This window comes from Dreissena polymorpha, chromosome 7 (assembly GCF_020536995.1).
Source record: "Dreissena polymorpha isolate Duluth1 chromosome 7, UMN_Dpol_1.0, whole genome shotgun sequence".
Lineage (NCBI taxonomy): Eukaryota > Metazoa > Mollusca > Bivalvia > Myida > Dreissenidae > Dreissena > Dreissena polymorpha.
Genome location: NC_068361.1, coordinates 58,301,791 through 58,323,517, shown reverse-complemented (window position 1 = coordinate 58,323,517; position 21,727 = coordinate 58,301,791). Strand labels below are relative to the sequence as shown.

The 21,727-nt window shown below is 33.5% G+C and overlaps 1 protein-coding gene across 1 annotated transcript; it reads left to right on the top strand.

The window, feature by feature from the left end:
- The first annotated feature begins 5 nt into the window (after positions 1-5).
- LOC127837081 (uncharacterized) lies at positions 6-2,401 on the top strand. The gene is made up of 3 exons (XM_052363895.1): positions 6-147; positions 534-719; positions 1,997-2,401. Exons 1-3 carry the CDS (start codon positions 52-54, stop codon positions 2,042-2,044), a joined length of 330 nt encoding a protein of 109 aa, XP_052219855.1. The 5' UTR covers positions 6-51; the 3' UTR covers positions 2,045-2,401.
- Positions 2,402-21,727: the final 19,326 nt, after the last annotated feature.

Below are 21,727 nucleotides of genomic sequence, written 5' to 3'. Positions count from 1 at the left end.
GAGGATCAGTTCCGCCAAACATGCCTGTTGCCCCCGACGGCTTCCTTTATTATGGACTTCTGCAAGGGTCTTACCGGTAAAATCCTGACATTAGACGAGCAGTGCCAACTTGTCTTTGGCGCCACTAGCTCGCGATGTTCCCTGCTGGTAATTTCAGCTCATCACTATATGTTTCACTATAATAGTATATTTTTAATTACTTTGCCTCGTTTTAACATAAGACAATACGAACAAAACTAATCAGTTTAACCCTGCCGTCACTATATTGCGTGCGTTACTTCATCATATGGTTCATTAATTATTTTTGTACAGATATCATTATTATAATTTATATTAAGATTATAATTATTTTATAAGTATAGTTCATATCACCCATATACTAATATTTAGATAGAAATTCATCGAATACTGAATGTGACAATCGATACTCAAGCCAAATAAGAAATGCTTAGGACGCTGAAAATGTTTATATGCGTTCAAATATGCATGCTTGATTTTATTTAAGTCAACTTATGAATTACGCCTTTTTTAAGAATGTACAAGGTGCCGTTACAGAAGCCCATCTTGCAAATGGATACGTTGTCGATTGCAACATAAACGAAATCACAAACCAACAACCGTTCTACTGCAAAGTCCCGAATAGTGACCAGTGTGATCCCATACCTGACGTTTTTATGGGAACCAAATGCGTCAGCGATGGAGTTAGGGATCCAAAAAACGTATGTATTACGCTTGTATCTTACTATTGTCACAATATTGGGAATACTAATTTTATAGTAAATTTTTTTTGATATTAATATTAATTAAATTACAAGTATTGTGTGAGAAAGATAGCTTTTTAAAACGCTATCCAGAGTTCATTTTACGAAAGCAATTGCTTTATAGCTAAAAGTATACATATATACATACATGCGCGGATCCATGTGCATACCCTAAAGGCGCATCTGTATTTTAATACATTAATATCACACGAAAAATGCCTTTTTACCGCTAAGACATTAATGAAAATTGACTGCATTAAATTGAAAAAAACGACAGCATTCTTAAACAGTTAAAACTTGTGTATAGTCTAAATGTGATATTTTTAGACAAAATGATTATTGTCATTTATGATTAAATAACCAATGATTGTAAATATCTATATACATCGTATGTTGTCCATTTGATTACTGTATCTTTATTGAAAGAAAACGTGTTCTCATTCCATGATTTTTCCTTTAACGGTGGCAACGGTTCCTTTAACGGCGCGCATGCGCTCTGGCTAAATTAATAAAACAATGATAAATTAAAGAGAGAGAGAAAACAGTCAAAGTCACGCACTATTTTAAACACACGTTGTAAACGACAATTGCTAAAACGTGGGTCACAAGAGCTACTTTTCAATTGTTAGTTTTTAAACAATTAGTTGTATTTTTCGTTCAGTTAAATACACAATTTGTGTACATGTTATTTTGTCGAGTAAACAATGCTCTGATAAATAAGTGTTTTTTACAAAAACGTGTACTACGATTAGTGTAGTGTTTGATGTTTAATTAACATTTAACCGACTTAAACAGCACATGTTTTGCCATGAACATCGCAAACGATGATCCCAGATATTATGACGATAGATGTATATTTCATATTGGCATCCAATCCAAAAGGACGTGATACTAGCAATAAATAAAAGAGGAGCCGACGCTAGACATATATTCCATTTTTGATAAATCTTGATTTTTATTATCAATACATTATTGTGATCGGGAGACAACTGACCTTGAATTTTGCTGAATACATTTCATTTATGTTCGTGATATAATGTTTTAAACTTGTATTAAATATTCCGGGCAAGACAAGAAATAGTAAAATAAATTATAGCTCCAAGAATGTCCATATATAAATGGTATATATTGTCACGAACACCAAAACAAATATATTCATAGTTTTATTTTTCTATGGTAATTTTTGTTGTTGTTTATTACACATATATTAATGTTTGCTATTTCTTTCTAATTAGATTTGCAACCAGGGTTTGTGCGAAAGAAAACCTCTCTGCGACGACTAAAGCAGCAGCAGCCATGACTCAACTTAATGCGACGACGACACAATCGATGATCATGAGCCCGATACTTATTATTCCCACGACATTAATTAAAACTTGAAGATCCTCTGAAACTTCTGAAATTCATATTAATAATAGCAAATGTATTGTTAAAAAACAAAATGTCTGTATGCTCATATGGATGAACTATTTTCGTTTTTCGAATATTATGTATATGGTGTACTTTTTTTAAACTACTATTTGTCAAGATTAAATGTGCAAGGTATAATTGGAAGTAAATAGTTAGTTATACGACTTACATATATATTTAGAGAAAAACATAAATATATATTACGCTTCAATCACCAATACACATAAATTAATTTAACACTTTGTAAGCATCACAGTAAATGGAGTTCCAACTGTTTGTAGCGGATTTTAACTCTGTTTTTATATAAATTGTCCAAATGCAACATTCGTATATGAAACAATTGATACGACAATATATCAACTCTTACACTGTTTGGAGCGTGTTCAGAGGTATTATAGACATTTTGGACATTTATCTGCATACAAACTTTGTTATTTGAGCATTCATGAACAAACAACATGTGTAATATTAGGAGCCTTTGAAAATATGGTGTCCATGAAGCAGAATTATTCGTCGTCCATTCGGATATATATTTATTTTTATTTATAGTAATGACACTTATGTTCAATACATATTAAGCTCGTTTAATGTAAAAAAATGAGGATAAGTTTGCCCAGAAATGTAAGTGTATGCTAGGAGTTTGTGATACGAATACATTTGAACCATTCAAACGTATGTGTGAAATCAACTATTCAAATAAATAAAGGGGTATGGAATAACATACGCTGGAAAGCAGTTCGAAGTTACCGGACATTTCATGCGCTGTGAAGGTACAATGCTGTTACAAAGCTCCCAAAACAACATAAACTAACGGCGGATTTTACAATAACAGTTTCCATTATGAATCAATAGTTCTGTTTGTAAAATAAAAAAAATAATAAACAGTTTTGCATTAATGTTAACAATAAACGGAATTAGAATGGGTGTTCCCTCAGGAGATTTTTGAACAAAATGCCCGGGTATCTACTTACCAACATATTAAAACGGAAACGAAAATATAAAGAGTAAACAACAAAGTGTCTTATTACGGTAGTGAATGAATGCCGTAAACAGCTTCTTGCTGCAATCTAAAGCAAACTGTTACCATTATACTTGAGATTTGAACATGGTAATAAAGGTACTTTTGTATAAACGAAAACATAAAATCATATAGGAGGTTGCCAATTCATGGGACGTTTGATGAATAAATAAATCAATGAGCGACTGATGTAACGTGTGTATAATAATTTGTTTTGGTATCATTTCGTCGTGTCTTTAACACACAGCTTTCGTGGTGTTGTCATAAGAATCAATTAAGTGGTGAGTACTTGTTAGTAAATAAGTTTATATTTTGAACTCAGACAATACGGTTTAAACGTTTTATTTGCATGGGGTACATATACAAATGTTCTAAAATCACGAGGGTGTATTAGCATCCAAATTCGAGTGATGTATCATGTTTTAAAATAATAGACAAATATTCAATTATTAAATGTATGTACAAATAAAGGTCTAAAAATAGTACAAGTGTCATGCAAATGTATATGCAAAATAAAACAGGTAATGAGCAGAGGTGGACGTGTTTTTTAAGCTCTCAAAATATGGGATTAAGTGATTTTTAAACACGAGTGCAAGAACCGAATTTTAGACATAGGAATGGAATATATTAAGTGCTACATTTGGATACATAACACATGGGAAGCGTGGTATTAAAAGGTACTTTTTATGCCCCCGGTAGGGTGGCATATAGCATTTTAACTGTCCGTCCGTCCGTCCGTCAGTCCGTCCAAAAACTTTAACATTGGCCATAACTTTTACAATATTGAAGATAGCAACTTTATATTTGGCATGCATGTGTATCTCATGGAGCTGCACATTGTGAGAGGTAAAAGGTCAAGGTCATGGTCATCCTTCAAGGTCAAAAGTTAAAAAAACATCCAAGGGAAGTAATACACTTTAAATAAGGGAAATAATTTCTAAACCTGCCAAATGATATATTGAAATTTTATTTCAAAGCAGCGCAATAGGGGGCATTGTGTTTCTGACAAACTCATCTCTTGTTAAACATATTTCTGATAAACATACTACACTTTGCAATTTTAGCACAATCAAAACATCAATTTCTTGCAAAACTCGTAAGCTGTGTTAACGCCGGTAAAGTAATCCGATAATTGGACTTATTCAAGCTGGCTATATCACGAACCAGGTAATATACGCCAAGTGTCCCCGAAACCTCGCCGTCGAGTTGGATTAGATGAGATTAGATGAGATTAGATGAGACAGGTAACATATGGTAAAACAGAGTAAAAAACGAAAAGGGGACAGAAACGTACCAAGGACGATGCAACTCCTAATTATACAAACGACCAGCCAGAAAAGTGCGTGATAATGTCAAACAAGTCGCCGGAAGCATCAGCCACTGCACAGCCTACTGGTGTCGGGCCAGCAACACAAGCTGCGTACGGAGGGGTATATTACCCACAACATCTGCAATTCATGACGCCACAGAACTATACTTACCCTAGCTATCAAAGCACACTACAATTTCCGGTTACGCCACAAACGCCTACAGAAAACCAATATCAATCACCTCAGTGGACAAAATCTTTAAAAAAAATACATTAAAAGCATAAAGCTATCCGTAGCAAAAATGGACGAAATTGAACAGTTTTTTAATCAGTTCAACTGTTGAACATGACAGAAGAAGGGCTGGAACAAAACGTGAAATTGAATCAGCTTCTCAATTTATGAGCAATAACTTGGAAGACACTAAGCAGAAAATCAAATATACCGACACAGAAATTCAAAACATAAATAAACATCATAAAATATTCAAAGAAAAGATACAAAACATGAAATTGCAACCAGATGAAAACGAGCAAAAAACGAAAGACCTAGAAACAAAAAGCAGGAGAGAAAAACTCTTGTTTTATGGTTGCCCCGAAGTGTCAAATTAAAATTGTGAGGGAATTGTGAAATCCATAATTTCAAAAAAGCTTCGATTAGTTGAAAACATAACATAAGACAGAGTTCACAGACTTGGTAAACCCAGTGACGGAAAATGCAAACCGAAAGTGGCCAAATTCCACTACTACGAACAACGAGAATTGGTACGGACGACGGCAATCGCCAAAACAAATGACCTCAAAACCACAGTGCTGGGCATCGGAATTCAGCAAACCAAAGCAGTGCTGCAGCAGATGCAGGAAAAGAACGCTCTTTTCAATCGTGAAAAGAGCGCCGGTAAACAAGTAAAGTGGGCCGGTGCTTTTATCACGCGAAAATGGAAGCAGTCAGTTCAATAAAGTTACACACTAGGACACGGAAGGGAAGTTTAATGTTATAGCGTGGAACGTGAATGGACTCGCCAGAAAAATAAATGATATTGACTTTTAAGAATACGTTACCAAATATGATCTAGTATTACTTTCTAAAACTTTGCTAAACAAAAAGCAAACGATTAACACTGACATAAATGGGTATATTAGCTAACATGTTTACGGTAATACACGTTCTGGTACAAACAAAGGTCGCTTTAGCGTGGGACTTTCAACTTATTATAAAAATGAGTTATCAGATAGTATATCCATTGTAGAAACTAATCAATATGGAATTGTCTGGCTAAAGTTAAAACGAGATCTGTAGAGTCGGATATGTATCTTTGTCAAATTTACATCCCACCTGTCAATTCGAAAGTTTTAATTGACCAAGATTTCGATTTTGTTGAGGAACTTGAGAAAGGGGTTGGGAAATATGGACATGCATAACGGGTGACCTCAATTCCCAAACAGGTAACTTATAAGATATATTAGAGTATGATAAGTACATTGACTGTGTTCAAGAATTAGATACAGAAAATACGAATAAACAATTCCCAGTAATTCGCAACAATCCGGACAAGGTAATTGATTGTAACGGTAAAAGGCTAATTAATCTACGCAGATCTACTAATCATATTATCGTTAATGGTCGTATCAACAAAGAGCAGAAAAATCAATTTACTTTTGTTTCAAATAGAGGCTTGAGTATAACAGATTATCTTATTATAAATGCAAACTATGTTGATAATATAAACGAAGTTCAAATACTCAATTGGCAAAGCTTTTCCGATCACGCAGGTGTTTACGTTTCTATAGAATGTAACACCAAAACTAGACATATTACAACCGGTGAATACAAAGAGAGAACTAAATTTGTTTTTAACTCAAGTTTTGTTCAAAAAGTTCAAGATTCATTGAAAGAGAATATCAATTTGTTAAATGAAAACAAAGAAAACATTAATTGTGAAATAAAACATTTTACTAGCAATATTTATGACAAAGCAGTAACAATTTTTTTGGAAAAACGTAAATTTAAACCACAACAACAATTTTCGAAACAAAACAGATTTCCAGAAAAAGTAAGATTATAAATGCAACACAGCTAAAAAAGAATTCAATCGCGCGCGAAACATATTCAACAATGAAATTTAAAACAGATGAAAACAAAACACACTTTGTAAATATGAGAACAAAGTACAACAAAATACGAAAGAAATCTAAAGCAAAATACAAAAATCAGAAGGTAAAAATCTTGGAGATCTTAGCAAAATCAAATCCAAAACATTTCTGAAAATCCTTACAAAATGCTATAAACAAGCACCAAACAAGAATGACAGTATAACAGTAGAAGACTTTAAAAACTTATTAGGCGAACAACCCGAACAAATACGTGAAAATGTTGCCACTACTGAATCTACGGATATTGATTTAGATAAAGAATTCACATTGAATGAACGCAAGGCAACTGTCTCATGAGCCTTATAATATATCTGCAGAACTAATTTAATCATCGTTTAGTGTATTAGGACCATACTTCCTAGCAATAAACAACAAACTTTTCAACAATGCCGACTACCCAGAAAACTGGGGCCTCGGATACATCGTCCCTATATATAAGGGCGGGGAATTAAATGAAGCAAAACACTATAGGGGTATAACCATAAATTATATACTAGCAAAAATATACTCACACTTGCTACACAAGCGTTAAACAAACTGGGCAAAAAAAAACAAAAAATCATTTACTGCCAGTTTGGTTACCAAAAGGGCAAACTGACAACATATTGCATATTTATACTACTACTACGCAATTATATCAAAAAATATAAACTCAGGCCAAAAATTATACACCATTTTTATCGACTATCAACAATGCTATGATAAAATCGATCACACACTACTTTGGCAAAAATTGATATCGGAAGCTGTGAGTTCAGAAATGATAAACGCTCTAAGAGCGATGAATAGTATCGTAAAATCAGTAATTAAATTGAATCATAACTTGTCCGAACCAATATCGATCCACCAAGGAGTGAAACAAGGTGATTCCAGTTCATCGCTGCTCTTCATGATGTTCGTTAATGATATGTTGGAGAACATAAATAAAAAATTTGATTGTTAATTCACTATAGACGAGTTGAAATTATTTCTTATTGTGTATGCTGATGGCCAAATTGTATTCGCAACGTCATCAAACTCGATACAATACATGTTAACAGACATAGAAGCATACTGTAATGCATCGAAATTTAAAAATAAATACAGCTTACACAAAAATGTGAATTTTGAAAAAAGGAACACATTACACAAACATCGATATCTTTCTGTATGGCGAAAGACTAGAAGTCGTTATTTCCGTTAAATATCGGGGGGAATACTTATTTAAAAACGGTAACTTTAACAGAACGCAAAAGTGCATAGCAGACCATGCGTCAAAATCAATGCAACGACTTTTCTCAGTCCTCAACATGTATGAATTCAGCACAAAAAGCAAACTCAAACTCTTTGATATCTTGGTAGCATCAATTTTTAATTACTCGTCTGAAATATGGGGTGCTAAACAGGCAAACGATATTGAAGCCATACACGCGAAATTTATAAGGAAATTACTGTGTGTTAATAAATCAAACAACCTTAGTGGGTTGAATGGGGTATTATGAAGAATACCCTTTAATAAAATACGGAAAATAAACATTATTAAATACTGGTTCAAACTACTATCACCAAATAAAAGAAGCTTGATCAAAATCACATACAATATGCTAAAACACGATACGGACAACGGACGTACAAACAACAATCAAAACTTTGCATACCATGTAAAATCCATTCTCGACAGCATCGGTATGTCCGAATTATGGATAAACCAAAACATAATCGAATGTAAATTAATACAATGCAAACAACGAATATTAGACAATTATGCTCAAAAATGGCACAGCGAAATTAACAGCTCTACCCGTCTCTCTACGTACTGTTTATTTAAACATAGTTTATCTTCAGAAAGTTATTTGGACAAAATTAATGAACCAAACTATAAAATTGACCTAAGCATATTCCGTGTATCATCGCATAACATAGAAATAGAAAGGGGAAGATGGCCAGTGAAAATAAAACTATACTTATTAGTCTAGCAAAGTTTATATACGAAGCTGCAAATTTACGACGCCTACTTGATACGTAATTAGTCTTTTAGAACGTAACAACCCTTTAATATTATTACATCTTTTATTTCACGCACAACATATCTTATTATAAAACTCAAAAACAATTTCTCCCTCCTTATAAATTTAAATACCATTATAAACAATGCAAATATTTTCTTCCTCATTTTTTTGTTTCATTTTGCATTTTATTTCTTAATGGCAAAGCTATTAATTATTTATGATAGTTATATCAACTTTCGGAATTTTTTGATTTTTTTATAAATAACTATAACCTTCATTCTCGTATTGAAATAATCTAAATTTTAAATTATTTCTTTAACTTGTTGCTGGATACTAACATAATTTTTAGTGAACGAATACTGTACTTCTTAACATTACATTGTTGTCAATGTTGAATATATTTGTTCAAACGAATATATTATATATTTTTTTAACTAACACTATGTGTTCAATTTAACATTTAATCCACATCTGCCATTACTTGTATATATCATTGTATATGTGTAGGCTAAGAGCTTGTATAAGCTTTATTGCTGAAATAAATTTTGTTGTTGTTGTTGTTGTTGTATTTATGTATACATGCATATACACTTAACTGCTTTGTTCTTTAATACATAGTGCTTAACAACTGGTTAATTAAAAGACAGATATAATAAAGCTATTTTAACAACATATCATATTATGTTATATTGCATATAGTATAAAATAATTTAGTTCCGATAATAAATGAAACACTTCACATCTAGTAATCAAAAACTAAAATTTGTACAAATATACATGTATCTAAAATGATGGAAACTTGTCAATAATGTTACATATAAAAACATACAAATATTATACACAATATCACATCACTATTCTCATACTCATGAAAATCACATATAACTACACACATTATATACGTGTACAATTATATTGTCCAACAATGTTGTATACCGACAGTGGTCTCCACGTTTCATCCCACCCTCATTTAGCCAGAGCTGCAAACTTTGCATCGAAACCCCATGATACTTGTAGTTCAACCCATTGCTAGGGTGAGGAACATGTGCTTGGTGGAGTTTGTAATGTACAGCTTGTCCCCTGTATGACTCATGGAACAACTCAAAAATGCAAAACAGAGTAACATTAAGATGGACTGCATCGTATTGCATATGTGGTGTTATAAATAGGCAATTACACATCTTATTGATATTGAGTGTGTCATGACGTTTCTGTATCATTTTGTGCACACGTGTTACATGTTGAAATGCAAACAGTGAATCAGAGATGAAGTGTAGCAGAATTACACAGCTGTAAACAATAACACTGCAACATAAATATATACATTAATTATGCCACTTGTGCACAATTACATTGGAGACGCTGACACGATATTTTAAAGTGTTATCGGATACCAAATTCGAACTGCGCCAATCAATAACATTTGTTTTAAACTCCTCCAAAATTTGAGTTAATCAAACAAATTTGTAACGTTTTATGTTTGTGTAGTCCCGCCCATTAGGAGAGCTACTTTTTGTAGGCGTTGATTGTTGATTATGTCGTTAAAAGTATTTATTAAGTATATAGACAAAGGAAATATAAATAAAATCAGCATTTATCAATTTAAAAAAATGAAGCAAACAATAAATTTTGTCGCTTCCATTCGTTTGCTGAAGACGAACACTAGTAGCAACACAAACAGTAATGATTATCATTTAACTTCACAGAAATAGACTTAAAACGTTTTAAATTAAAAAAAAACATGTCATATTTGATTAAAAAAAAGAATATTAGACAAATATGCCATTGACATAGTAAAATACTTAATACTTAATTAATATGCTTTCATGATATCTTTCATACCTAAGAACACGTGGCAATTTCAAATGTATAATGTCTGAAAACCAATTGCACATTAAAATTACTTAGGTCACCACATATTTAAGCAAACATGAACGTGTTGTTTGCACTGGTAGTCAACCTGAAATAAATGAAATAAAACATATTTATAAAAACATCTTAAACACGAATTGTACAACTGCTTTAATAATAAAAGTTTAGATCTAAAAATTACTATTAGAATATTTATTTAAATTTATATCTGTAACATTCAAAGACATAAACATGACAACAAAATACAAAACTACTCTCACAAATAAATTCGTCGAAAAAAAATTTACCTTTCGAAGAAAGTTAGGAAATAGGTTAATGTGAAGCTGTGCCTCAATGCATTTGTATACTTTATGTGAAGTGTTGCTCATCGCCCTCAGACGAATTAATTATATTAATAGTGTTTTGGTGATAAATATTGCTTCATTTATATGTTAGTTTTGCAACACTTAGAGGATCGGTTGCATTTCAGATGCACTGTATAGCTTAACCTATTATTCTTAATGTATAACATGTAAGTCAATATTCTAACCTATAACTTCTTTTTTCCTAGAGAACCATTTTAAGTTCTTGTCAGATGCATGTTATGGTGAAAACGTGCTGTAATATTTCTGGTATTGCTATCCTGTAAATGACATTCAACCAGTGTCATTCCATTATTATATTATATATGATATATTATATTATATGTTATATAATTATAGTTAACATGGCCGTCTGTTCCGTTATAAATTTATATACACCTTTTGACACTCAATGACTATAATCAACATACCATAGTATTATTGAAATGTTAATTCATTACACCGATTGGACAGATACCGTCACGGTCACCATTCTTGCAGTTATAGCCAAAGAGCTATAACTTATGTGTGCTAATCCAGATAGATAGATAACTGGCGCAATGCTTAAACTTTTGTTTTATTGCCTTCTGTATTTATATTTCGAAGCCTACTTATTTAGAATCATGTATAAAAATCTACTGATGATAAAGTAAAAATACATTTTATGGTTTTGTTCAAGTATATCTTTTAATAATGTGAATTTCTGTTACACATAATGAGTGCCAATCCTCCGAAATCGGCACATCGAACATAACACTGTAATGTAATATTCAATCGGAAACACAATGTGAACAAGTTACTCTTCACAGAAACAAATTCAACAGAACCTGTCGTAACTTGTGCACTGTACTATTTCAGCACTGGTTTCTTACATGCATGGCTATGTTGAACGGCTTTTAACTGAGGAAGGAGGGGATCACTGATTGTCAAAATTGCACATCTACTCTTCACTATATAATGCAAGTATCGATTCAATCGCTTGTAACAAACCTTGTTAGGAATTAGCTTAAAAGATTGTGAAAGTGACAAGAGCAGGGGCCATCAAACCTTTTTAAAACATGTGCTATTATTTTAGCTCAATATTAACTTTCAATCGTGTTGTTGATGTTTTAAAAAGTATTGAAAACATGTAAGCATTCTTTATTATCTTAAGTGAGAAAATCATTATATAATTTCCTTAAAGTGTGTCAGAAATATTGATATTGTTCAAAGATTTTAACATGTATTTCTTATAAGTTGCATCTACTGTTTCTTATTATGCATACTTTAGGTCATATACTTACCTTTGATTATACAAAACTAAACGTAGACATTAGAAATAGGAGTGTACAATATAAGAATAGGTTTGTTCCACTCTCGTACTATGAAAAGTAAAGGGCTTCGCATATGAATATGTTTGAGTTAGTTTGCTGGCTGGCAATCCTTCTTCTTAGAGGAGGCGACGTCCATCCAAATCCTGGACCCGACAGCTCCCTTGATATGTCATCCTCTTCTTCGGGTACATCTTTCTCATCTTCAATAAATGATGCATTTGCACATAATCTAAAAATTGTTCATTACAACGTTCAGAGCTTCCTCGCCAAGAAATATATTATGTATGCCGACCTCAACAATTTTGATATTATAGTGTTTACTGAAACTTGGCTCAGCTCAACAGTTGACACTGACGACCTACTTTTTCCTTCTTATCATAAGCCGTTCAGACGGGATAGAAGAAACGATCCCCATGGAGGAATTCTAGTATACCTAAAATCCGATCTCTTTGCCATTGAGCGACCTGACCTACAAATTGATGATCTAGAATGTCTATGGGTCGAACTACGTATAAAGGGAAGGCGTCTTTTATCTGGCTCTTTCCGCAGACCGTAAAACTCTTCTCCTTATCTACTTGAATGCATAAACGATTCGATCTCACTAGCCGTTGACACCGGTATTGAGAACATTGTTATCACAGGTGATTTTAATCTTGACATGAATAAACCACAGTTCAGGATCAAAATGGAGACCCTTCTTTTACAGTATAATCTCACACAGATTATTGAAGAACCTACTCATTTTACTGCAACCTCGAATTCCATTCTTGACCTTTTTATAGTAACACCTTCCTTGAAAGTGCTAAAAAGCGGCGTTGGAGAACCCTTTATTAACCAGCAACTTCGATTTCATTGCCCAGTCTACTGCGTCATAAATTTCAATAGAATAGCTGGATCTAATTTTAAACGTTAAATATGGCTATATAAATATGGGGACTACACTAATCTAAGACAACTTGTGCAGAATTTGGATTGGAACAGTTGTTGTGATTATAATATAGGCATATATGCTTCAAATTTCACACGTCAACTTATCAGTCTCTGCGAAGCTACAATCCCGAACAAAATAGTTACAATAAGAACAGCCGATCCTCCATGGCTACATACTAATATTCGTAAGGAAATCCGACGCCGCAAACGAGCATACAAAAAAGCCAAGGCTACTAATTTAGACCGACACTGGCACATCTTTCGCCAACAACGTAATATTGTTAATAATCTTGTCAGATCAGCGAAAAAAGTGCACTTTGAAAATCTCGATAAACTTATACGTGAAAATCAACACTCATCATCCGACTTCTGGAAAATAAAAAAAAAAATCACAAATAAAAACACCACACAAAACGAGTTGCCTCCCTTAATTCATAATGGTACCATATATGAGTCACCCCTTGATAAAGCAAATATTCTTAATTAATTCTTCCAATCGCAATCTACTTTAACTACACCAAGTACGCATATGCACAACCTACATTCCCAAGAGCCAGATTACCCCGTCTTTGAAGATCTAATTAGTTCCCGTCAAGATGTATTGGATTCCATTAAAGTGGTGGAAACGGGAAAGACATCAGGTCCAGACCAAATAAATAGTCAAGTTCTAAAGCAAATTGCATCCGAGATTTCAGGTCCACTACAAAATCTTTTTAATTTTTCTATTAGTAATGGTAGGGTCCCACGGAGCTGGAAAGAAGCAACTGTTTGTGCACTTCACAAAAAGTCTGATCCTCAGGATGTTAAAAATTACAGGCCGATCTCTCTTTTAAGTGTTTTAAGTAAATGTCTAGAGAGAATTATCCACAAATATATTTTTAACCATTTAAGAGCTATTGAATTTATAACCCCATCTCAATCAGGCTTCATTCCAAAAGATTCCACTGTCAATCAATTAGTCTGTGTGTATAACTCCTTTTGTAAAGCCCTTGACGAAGGTAAAGAGGTTCGAGCCGTTTTTTGCGACATTTCTAAGGCCTTCGACAGAGTATGGCATGAAGGACTTATCCACAAGCTCCGACTTAGTGGTATCTCGGGCAATCTTCTATCTTGATTAAAAGACTACCTACATGAGAGGACCCAGTGTGTTGTAATCTCTGGCTGCCAATCTGACCCATTACCCATAAACGCTGGTGTCCCTCAAGGATCTATATTAGGGCCCCTCCTCTTTCTCATTTATATAAATGACATTGTACGAGATATGCACTGTCAAATTCACCTATTTGCAGACGACACCACGCTATATATCATCGTCGACAACCCTGTTGATGAGGCTAATCATCTTAACACTGATCTTGCAAAAATTCATTCCTGGGCTGATAAGTGGTTGGTAACCTTCAATCCATCCAAAACCGAATCCTTGGTTGTATCTAGAAAAATCAACCGCCCAATCCATCCCCCTCTCTTTTTCAACGACTGCCAAATCACTGAGGTTTCGTCTCACAAGCATCTAGGCTTAACTTTTTCTGATACATGTTCCTGGCATGACCATATTGAATCAGTCAAGAAGAAAGCATGGCAGAGACTCAATGTAATGCGAACGTTTACGCTCGATAGAAAGTCCCTTCTATCGATTTACACAACATTTATTAGACCAATTCTTGAATACGCTGATATAGTCTGGGATAAAATTAATACACAAGATGAACTAGAACTTGAGAAGATTCAACAGGAAGCAGCAAGGGTAATCAGCGGGGGGACACGTTTGGCATCCTTGCAAAACCTATACAATGAAACTGCTCTCGAACCATTAAAAAATAGGAGAACAAAACATAAACTTACCCACTTCTGTAAAATGTATAATTCACTAGCAACCCCACACTTGTGCACACTTATCCCCTCTAGCGTGGGAGAAAGATCTGCTTATCCACTTTGTAACTCTAACAACATTCGCAGTATCCAATGCAAATCACAACTTTTACACGATCTTTCCTACCATCAACTATAAACTTATGGAACAATTTACCGGAATCGGTGAGAACGGCTCCTTCTCTCTCTGCTTTCAAAGCAAATCTTAGTAAAGATAAGAAAATAATTACCCAGCATTTCTACGATGGGGAGCGGACATCTAATATTCTGCATGCGCGTTTACGAATGCATTGTAGCAGTTTAAATGAACATTTGTACTAAAAAACATTGTACAAGTCCATATTGTCAATGCGGTGCGATTATAGACACATATCACTTTTTCTTCAATTGCCCCATTTATGCAGAAAAAAGAGTTATCCTTTTTAACAATCTGTCTAAATTCTTACCCATAACTTTGCAACTTCTTCTTTTCGGTGTTAAAGACGGCTCATATGAAGAATATTCATTAATATTCAAACATGTTCAGTCTTTCATCCGAGATAGCCATAGATTCTAACCCATTTCTATCTCAGGAACAAACCATATTCTGCTAACGATGCCCCGTTCCCGCAACTGCTTCCTTTCTTACCGCAACTTCTCTAATTCTGAAACTCTACTCTTCCACTGCTATCCGTTTCCTTCTCCACTTATTAGCTCTTATGCTATCTACATTACTCTGTTATAATTTTTGTATCATAGGTTATATTATTTTTACATTTCTTACCAGTATGCAATCATCTATCACTGTAATATATTGTTCGTAATTTTAACATGTCTTTAAAAAGTTGTTAAACGTTTGGTTGTTTACACCATTACAGCAGCGCTTCTAACTGACGGAAGAGAGACATAGTATAAGCCTCGAGCTTCCTTCTCAATTCTGTCCAATTGTATACTACAGTCTTTATGTAAAGCAATACTGCAATTCTACCTGCCTAGCATATTGCTAAAATATAATATGTATGTTTGTATTGTATTGCTTATATGTACTTTCAATGAACTAAATAAATAGTGTTTAAACCAAAACAAAACGTATTGTACTGTGTATATATGTATAAGCTGTAAACCAATTAGTTTAATTTTGGGATATTTGAAGCCCAATATAAAATGAACTAATTTCAACGCGTCCATTGAAACGTGATCTTCTCGGGCACGTTCAACAACCAATCAACAGTCAATATAAAGTAATATAGGATGGTATATACACGCTATTTTCTAAAAATTAGAAACAATATTAACTTATATTTCAGTGAAAAGTCAATGTTCATGTGAGATTTTATTTGTTAATAATAGGGTCAATCGTTAATCCTACACTGTATCATTGATATATTTATGTATATGAATGTATAAAGTGTTCCGGTTGCAAATAGCTTATTGATTACGTAACTTACACTAATGTCGCCAAATACGGGCCTGGTAGCGAGTTTAGGTCAGAACAAAAAAAATATTGAACAACTTTGTAAAATGTGAAGACATTTAAAGAAAAAAGGAGGGTATTAAGTTAAACATCGAACTCTAAGGCTGACTTCTGATTGGTTTTAACAAATAATAAGCATACATCTAAATTAATTAAGATTACAGATTATACACAGATTTGACGAGGATTTTCTATCGCAAATTATTCGGGTTTTGCCTATGTGACGAAAGGCTTTGGGTCGAATTAGATGCTTTACGTTTCTTCACTGTAAGTGCATGATGTACGTTGGGTATTCGGATAGGTTCTTGCTTATCCGAGTGCCTTGCTAGTTGGCTTTTGATTTGCCAGTTTTTAAAAGCGTTGAAATGTTAAGATCGTCACTTTTTCTGCGGATGCGAGAGGAACGAGAAAGGAAAGGTACTATACAAAAAGAACAGTAGTCTGGAGCATTTGGGTAATAAGGTTGACTTTAAACGGTACTTTGCTGGCTGCAGCATTCCTGTTTTGTAGAGGCTCTTTAAAAGGTTGGAGTCTACGGAAGTCGTACTAAGTATTTAAGGATTCTTCATCTAGGGCCTTGCGGTGACGAAGAGCTAGAGTTTAAGTGAAGAATCTGAATGAAGAAAATTCATTGACGGGAACGGTCCCCTGTTTGTCGCATTGCATATATTTGTAGCGACTCGAGTATTTAAGTTTCGAAACCTACGGCAGACAGCCTTAAAATTAATTTATTTAAATAGGTCCGTTGATCAGTGTTGATTTGTTATGCAACATGCTGTATGTAGCCAAGTAGTTAATACGCGATGATCTAAGCAATAAATTGAACATAAAATTAAAAGTGACAGTATAACACTAAATGATAAACATTTCTGCTTAATTTCGAGCCCGTTAGCAATGATGCTTGTTATTATCAAGCAAGTTGCACCATCCAATTCTAATTTGGTACTAACGCTTTAACTTTACACACCCTTTTAAAGGAACTGCTTGTGTCGGGTCGACTTTGACCACACGGTATATAACGTTAAACCTTTGTGTTTAAATGGTTAGACGTTTATTTCGTTTACATATTCCACAACACGCAAGCATACAACTGCTTCAAATAATTTATGACTCCACGAAGTTAACATTGCAACATTGCAAATTTAATCCCAATATCGTTTAAGTTTTACTGTCACTGAACATTTACCTTTAAACCACTGCTTGAAGTTTAACAGTTTATTTAATTGTTCACACAGTCAGTGTTGCCACAATGCTTTTGACATAACGCGATTTAATGGAGACTTTATAGTGGCTAAATTAATTATTGTATAATTAATACATGTTTTAATATTTTTCATTAACTCCATGTATATAACTACATGCAATCAAATGGTCGCATTGATTACTCATGTTTTTTATATTAAATAATATTTCTACATTTCTTTTTTTATGAGTTTCGTCATTTATCACATCCAAACATAAACAAAAAAATGGTTTCACAAAAGTAGATTTTTTAAACACTTAGCGCATGTAGATTTTGCTTTTCACTATAGAATTGCCTAGTGTGATAAATTACCAGAAACTTGTTATGAGCAATGATTTCAGTGAGAGTTCAGTGTATAGTCTTATACATTGTTACAATATATTTCACACTATCACAAGTTTATATGTGCAACAATAAAATGTTACAAACATTTAACAAAAATGTGAACTTAAATGTTCACAATAATGTTAAATTTAACCATTTCAGGACTGTTCAGTTCACACAATAACGCCTATCTGTTCTACAATACCTTAAGCATATACAACATATATAAAGTACAATATAATACGTAAACAACTCGGACAATAGTTCGCGACAAAAGCATTAAGTATCCTAACTTTGCCTACGTTAAAGAGCGTATAGCTGTGCCAAGAATTGTATTTCTAGATGTTTTATTTTGTACGGATATGACGTTGTGCGTTTCCGGCGTCAACGTTGTTTTTGCGCCCTTTTATGAATGCTTATTCCTGTACGTTGATGCAATATGTTCGGTAGGTTCGACGTTTTGCCTTCAACAATTGCTCCATGACCTTGCGGTACTTATCCGACCCGCTGAGTTTTTCGAGTTCCATTATTTGGAAATCATCCATGGAGTGTCCGTCTGTACAGAAATGTTCAGCTACCGGGTCACTATGCTATGTGCGAATACGCGACAGGTTACACAACTCGCTGGTACAGAGATCCGCCGGTCTTTCCGACATACACGTACCTGCGACAGCGACGACAGTTGACCGCGTACACAACATTGGATAATTTACAATGATTTAGGAACTTAATGGCTTAAAAATGTTGATGTACGTGATATATATATATATATATATATATATATATATATATATATATATATATATATATATATATATATATATATATATATATTTATATAATATCAGACAAAAATGTTCGGTCAAAATGATGAAAAATGTTTTTTATGAGATATTTATAGTGGTAAAATGAATTGGCCATGCTCCCAACACCTGTGCATCAGAAAACTCATTGTTTACATTTACAATGGTTCCCAGCCCGTAAGTGAGGCAATGGTTCCTGGCTTAGACGAAATATAATTTTGACGCGTCCACCGCGTATATGAAGGGAAAGACCGCCAATATTATTCACCCCATTTAGATTGTTGTTAAACCGACTTTACACCTGTCAACTGTGCAGATGTAAACTTGTAACATTGCAATGTGTAAAGATACCGTTGACCAATCTAGACATGTTTACATGCTAACAGTGGATATTGGCAGTTCGTTAAAGTTACTGTTGCACATTTGTAAGTTTTATGCGTTGTGTATGCGATTTAAAAATACAAGTAAATGTATATTTTACATTTTGAACATTTAAGTTTTTATTCATTGAACAGTTTTAATTGGACTATACACAAGATGAACATTTGATATGTCTCCACCTTAAAAATTAACATTGTTGAAAAGTAAAACATAAAATATCGAACATTGCTTATTTGAACGGATATTATTTGACATGTATGTATAATCTATAATTGCAAGATGAAACATATCAGCATAAAGGGGCCTTTTCACAGATTTTGGCATTTTTTAACTTTTTCATTAAATGCTTTATATTGATAAATGTAAACATGTGATCGTAAAAGCTCCAGTAAAAAATCAAGAATAAAATAAAAAAAAAGGAAAAGAACATTGCCCGGAGCAGGTTTCGAACCAGTGACCCCTGGAGTCCTGCCAGTGTCCTGAAGTAAAAACGCTTTAGCCTACTGAGCTATTCCGCCGAGTACATATATTTGACGTATTTTATACCTTATATAAGCAATCTTCGTAGTTTCACAAAATTTAACGACAAAAACAGAACTCTCCAAATTATTCAATCGTTTCGCGTTGCAACGCTTTATAATTTTGAGGTTTTAAAATCGTCAAAAGATGCATGTAATGGCTATATTAGACCATGGTAAATGTTCAGTATTACTGTTTCCTCACAAATATCATAAATAAAACGAAAATTTGCGAATCTGAAACAACTTTTTTCAATTTTGTCAATTTACCAAAGCGTGAAAAGATCCCTTTGATACTCAACACGTGCAACATTTCTGGTGATGAATAATATTGGCGGTCTTTCCCTTCCATAAAGGTTGCCTTGTTAATCGATGATGTGTTTTTATAATTTGTGGAGTTACCCTTTATGTACGGTGACTTCCATGTGCCATTAGACTTATTTCTTTAATACACAATTTTGCTTAAATACACGTTTGCAAGCGCACGTAATATATATACCTGTATATTTAAATAAGCAATAAATCGAATAAATAATTTTTATTCTGGGTGGAGAAACTATTATTGATGTTGATTTATTGAAGAACTTTGTGGATAATTCAACTGCTATAGCAAAATGGCTGTAAAAACAATACATTAACAAGTAGTTGATGATTTTTGAGGACTTTGTTATATTTCAAATTCGTATTGATAGTGTATGGTCAACAATACTTGACATTAAATGTAATTATTGTCACTGTGCAGCCGAACTTGTTATTTCTATTTACTTAACACGTGTGTATCAAGATAATTTCAGCAACGATTAAAATTTATATGTCTTCACTGTAATAAATAGTTTTTTATGTCAGTTATAAAGGATATTTGTTGAATTGGGTGGAATATCGATTTTAATTGTGTGATCAAAGAAAATAATTGTTGCACGAGTGGAATCGCCATATTTTTATTTTGATCACGAGTGAATTTAAATCGATATCCCATCCAATTCAACAAATTTTCTTTTAATTTTATATTTACAAATTATTATTTTTGTATTTTTGCCATTTCTGTCACACTAATTCCCTGTTGGGCGCTCAAAAATATCATTACCGCGTATACACTAATCGTTGCAAATAGTTCACACAAAAACATACGTTAACCAATAAGTATATATTTTAATTTATAATACAACAAATATCGAGTAAGTAGAAACAAACACCGATCACATTATTTCAACAATAAATAATCATATAATCAAATAATTAGTTTATGTCATGTTGGCGTAGTAATATGCGGAGTCCATTTATAGCCTAAATAACGATTACATTGTGTTCGCAATTTTTCACAAAACGCATAAAATGAAGTGTAAACAATTAACTGGAACACATTCAACAGTAAGTGTTCATGCCCATTGTATAAAAAATATGACATCGCTATCATTGTCTGGAATCATACGGATACGCGTGGTTGATCAGGGAAATCAGGCGTAGCATTCGGTGTTCGTGTTGGGGATTTCACCTGGTGATTGAACACATTCTTCTGTTACAGACCCATATCAGAGCTATGGAAATTGAAGGTCACGTTGCTTGGAAATGTCTGGGGAAAGTTGCTCGGTACCTAGTGTTATGTACTCCTCGCCCGACTCAAAATGTGTTTCCTGTCCAGTCCTCATGCCAAAATTAGTTGTGCATATCATCCACAACAAATTAAGGCTCATGGACTAGAATCTCCAAGTGTCTTGGTGTATACATTGCCTCGGTGTGCTCTTTTGTAAGTGCCACAGCCTCTCAATCTTTTTCATTTACGAGTGATAATTAACTGTTGTTATATTTTAAATGGCGGTCAATCGAGCTGATGAGGCTTCGTAGCGTTGTGGGCTCGTACTCACTTCCATCTTTTTTGTGACCCCCAACACAAATTCACAAAACAGATTGTTCAACGCATTCGCAGGAGTATGTTCAACATTTCTTGAGACTTGTTTTTAAATTTAAGAAGAAATTTGTTGAAGAGTTTCATGTCACTAACTTTTGTGGTATTCATATTTCATTTTCAATCAGTAAATTGTTAAT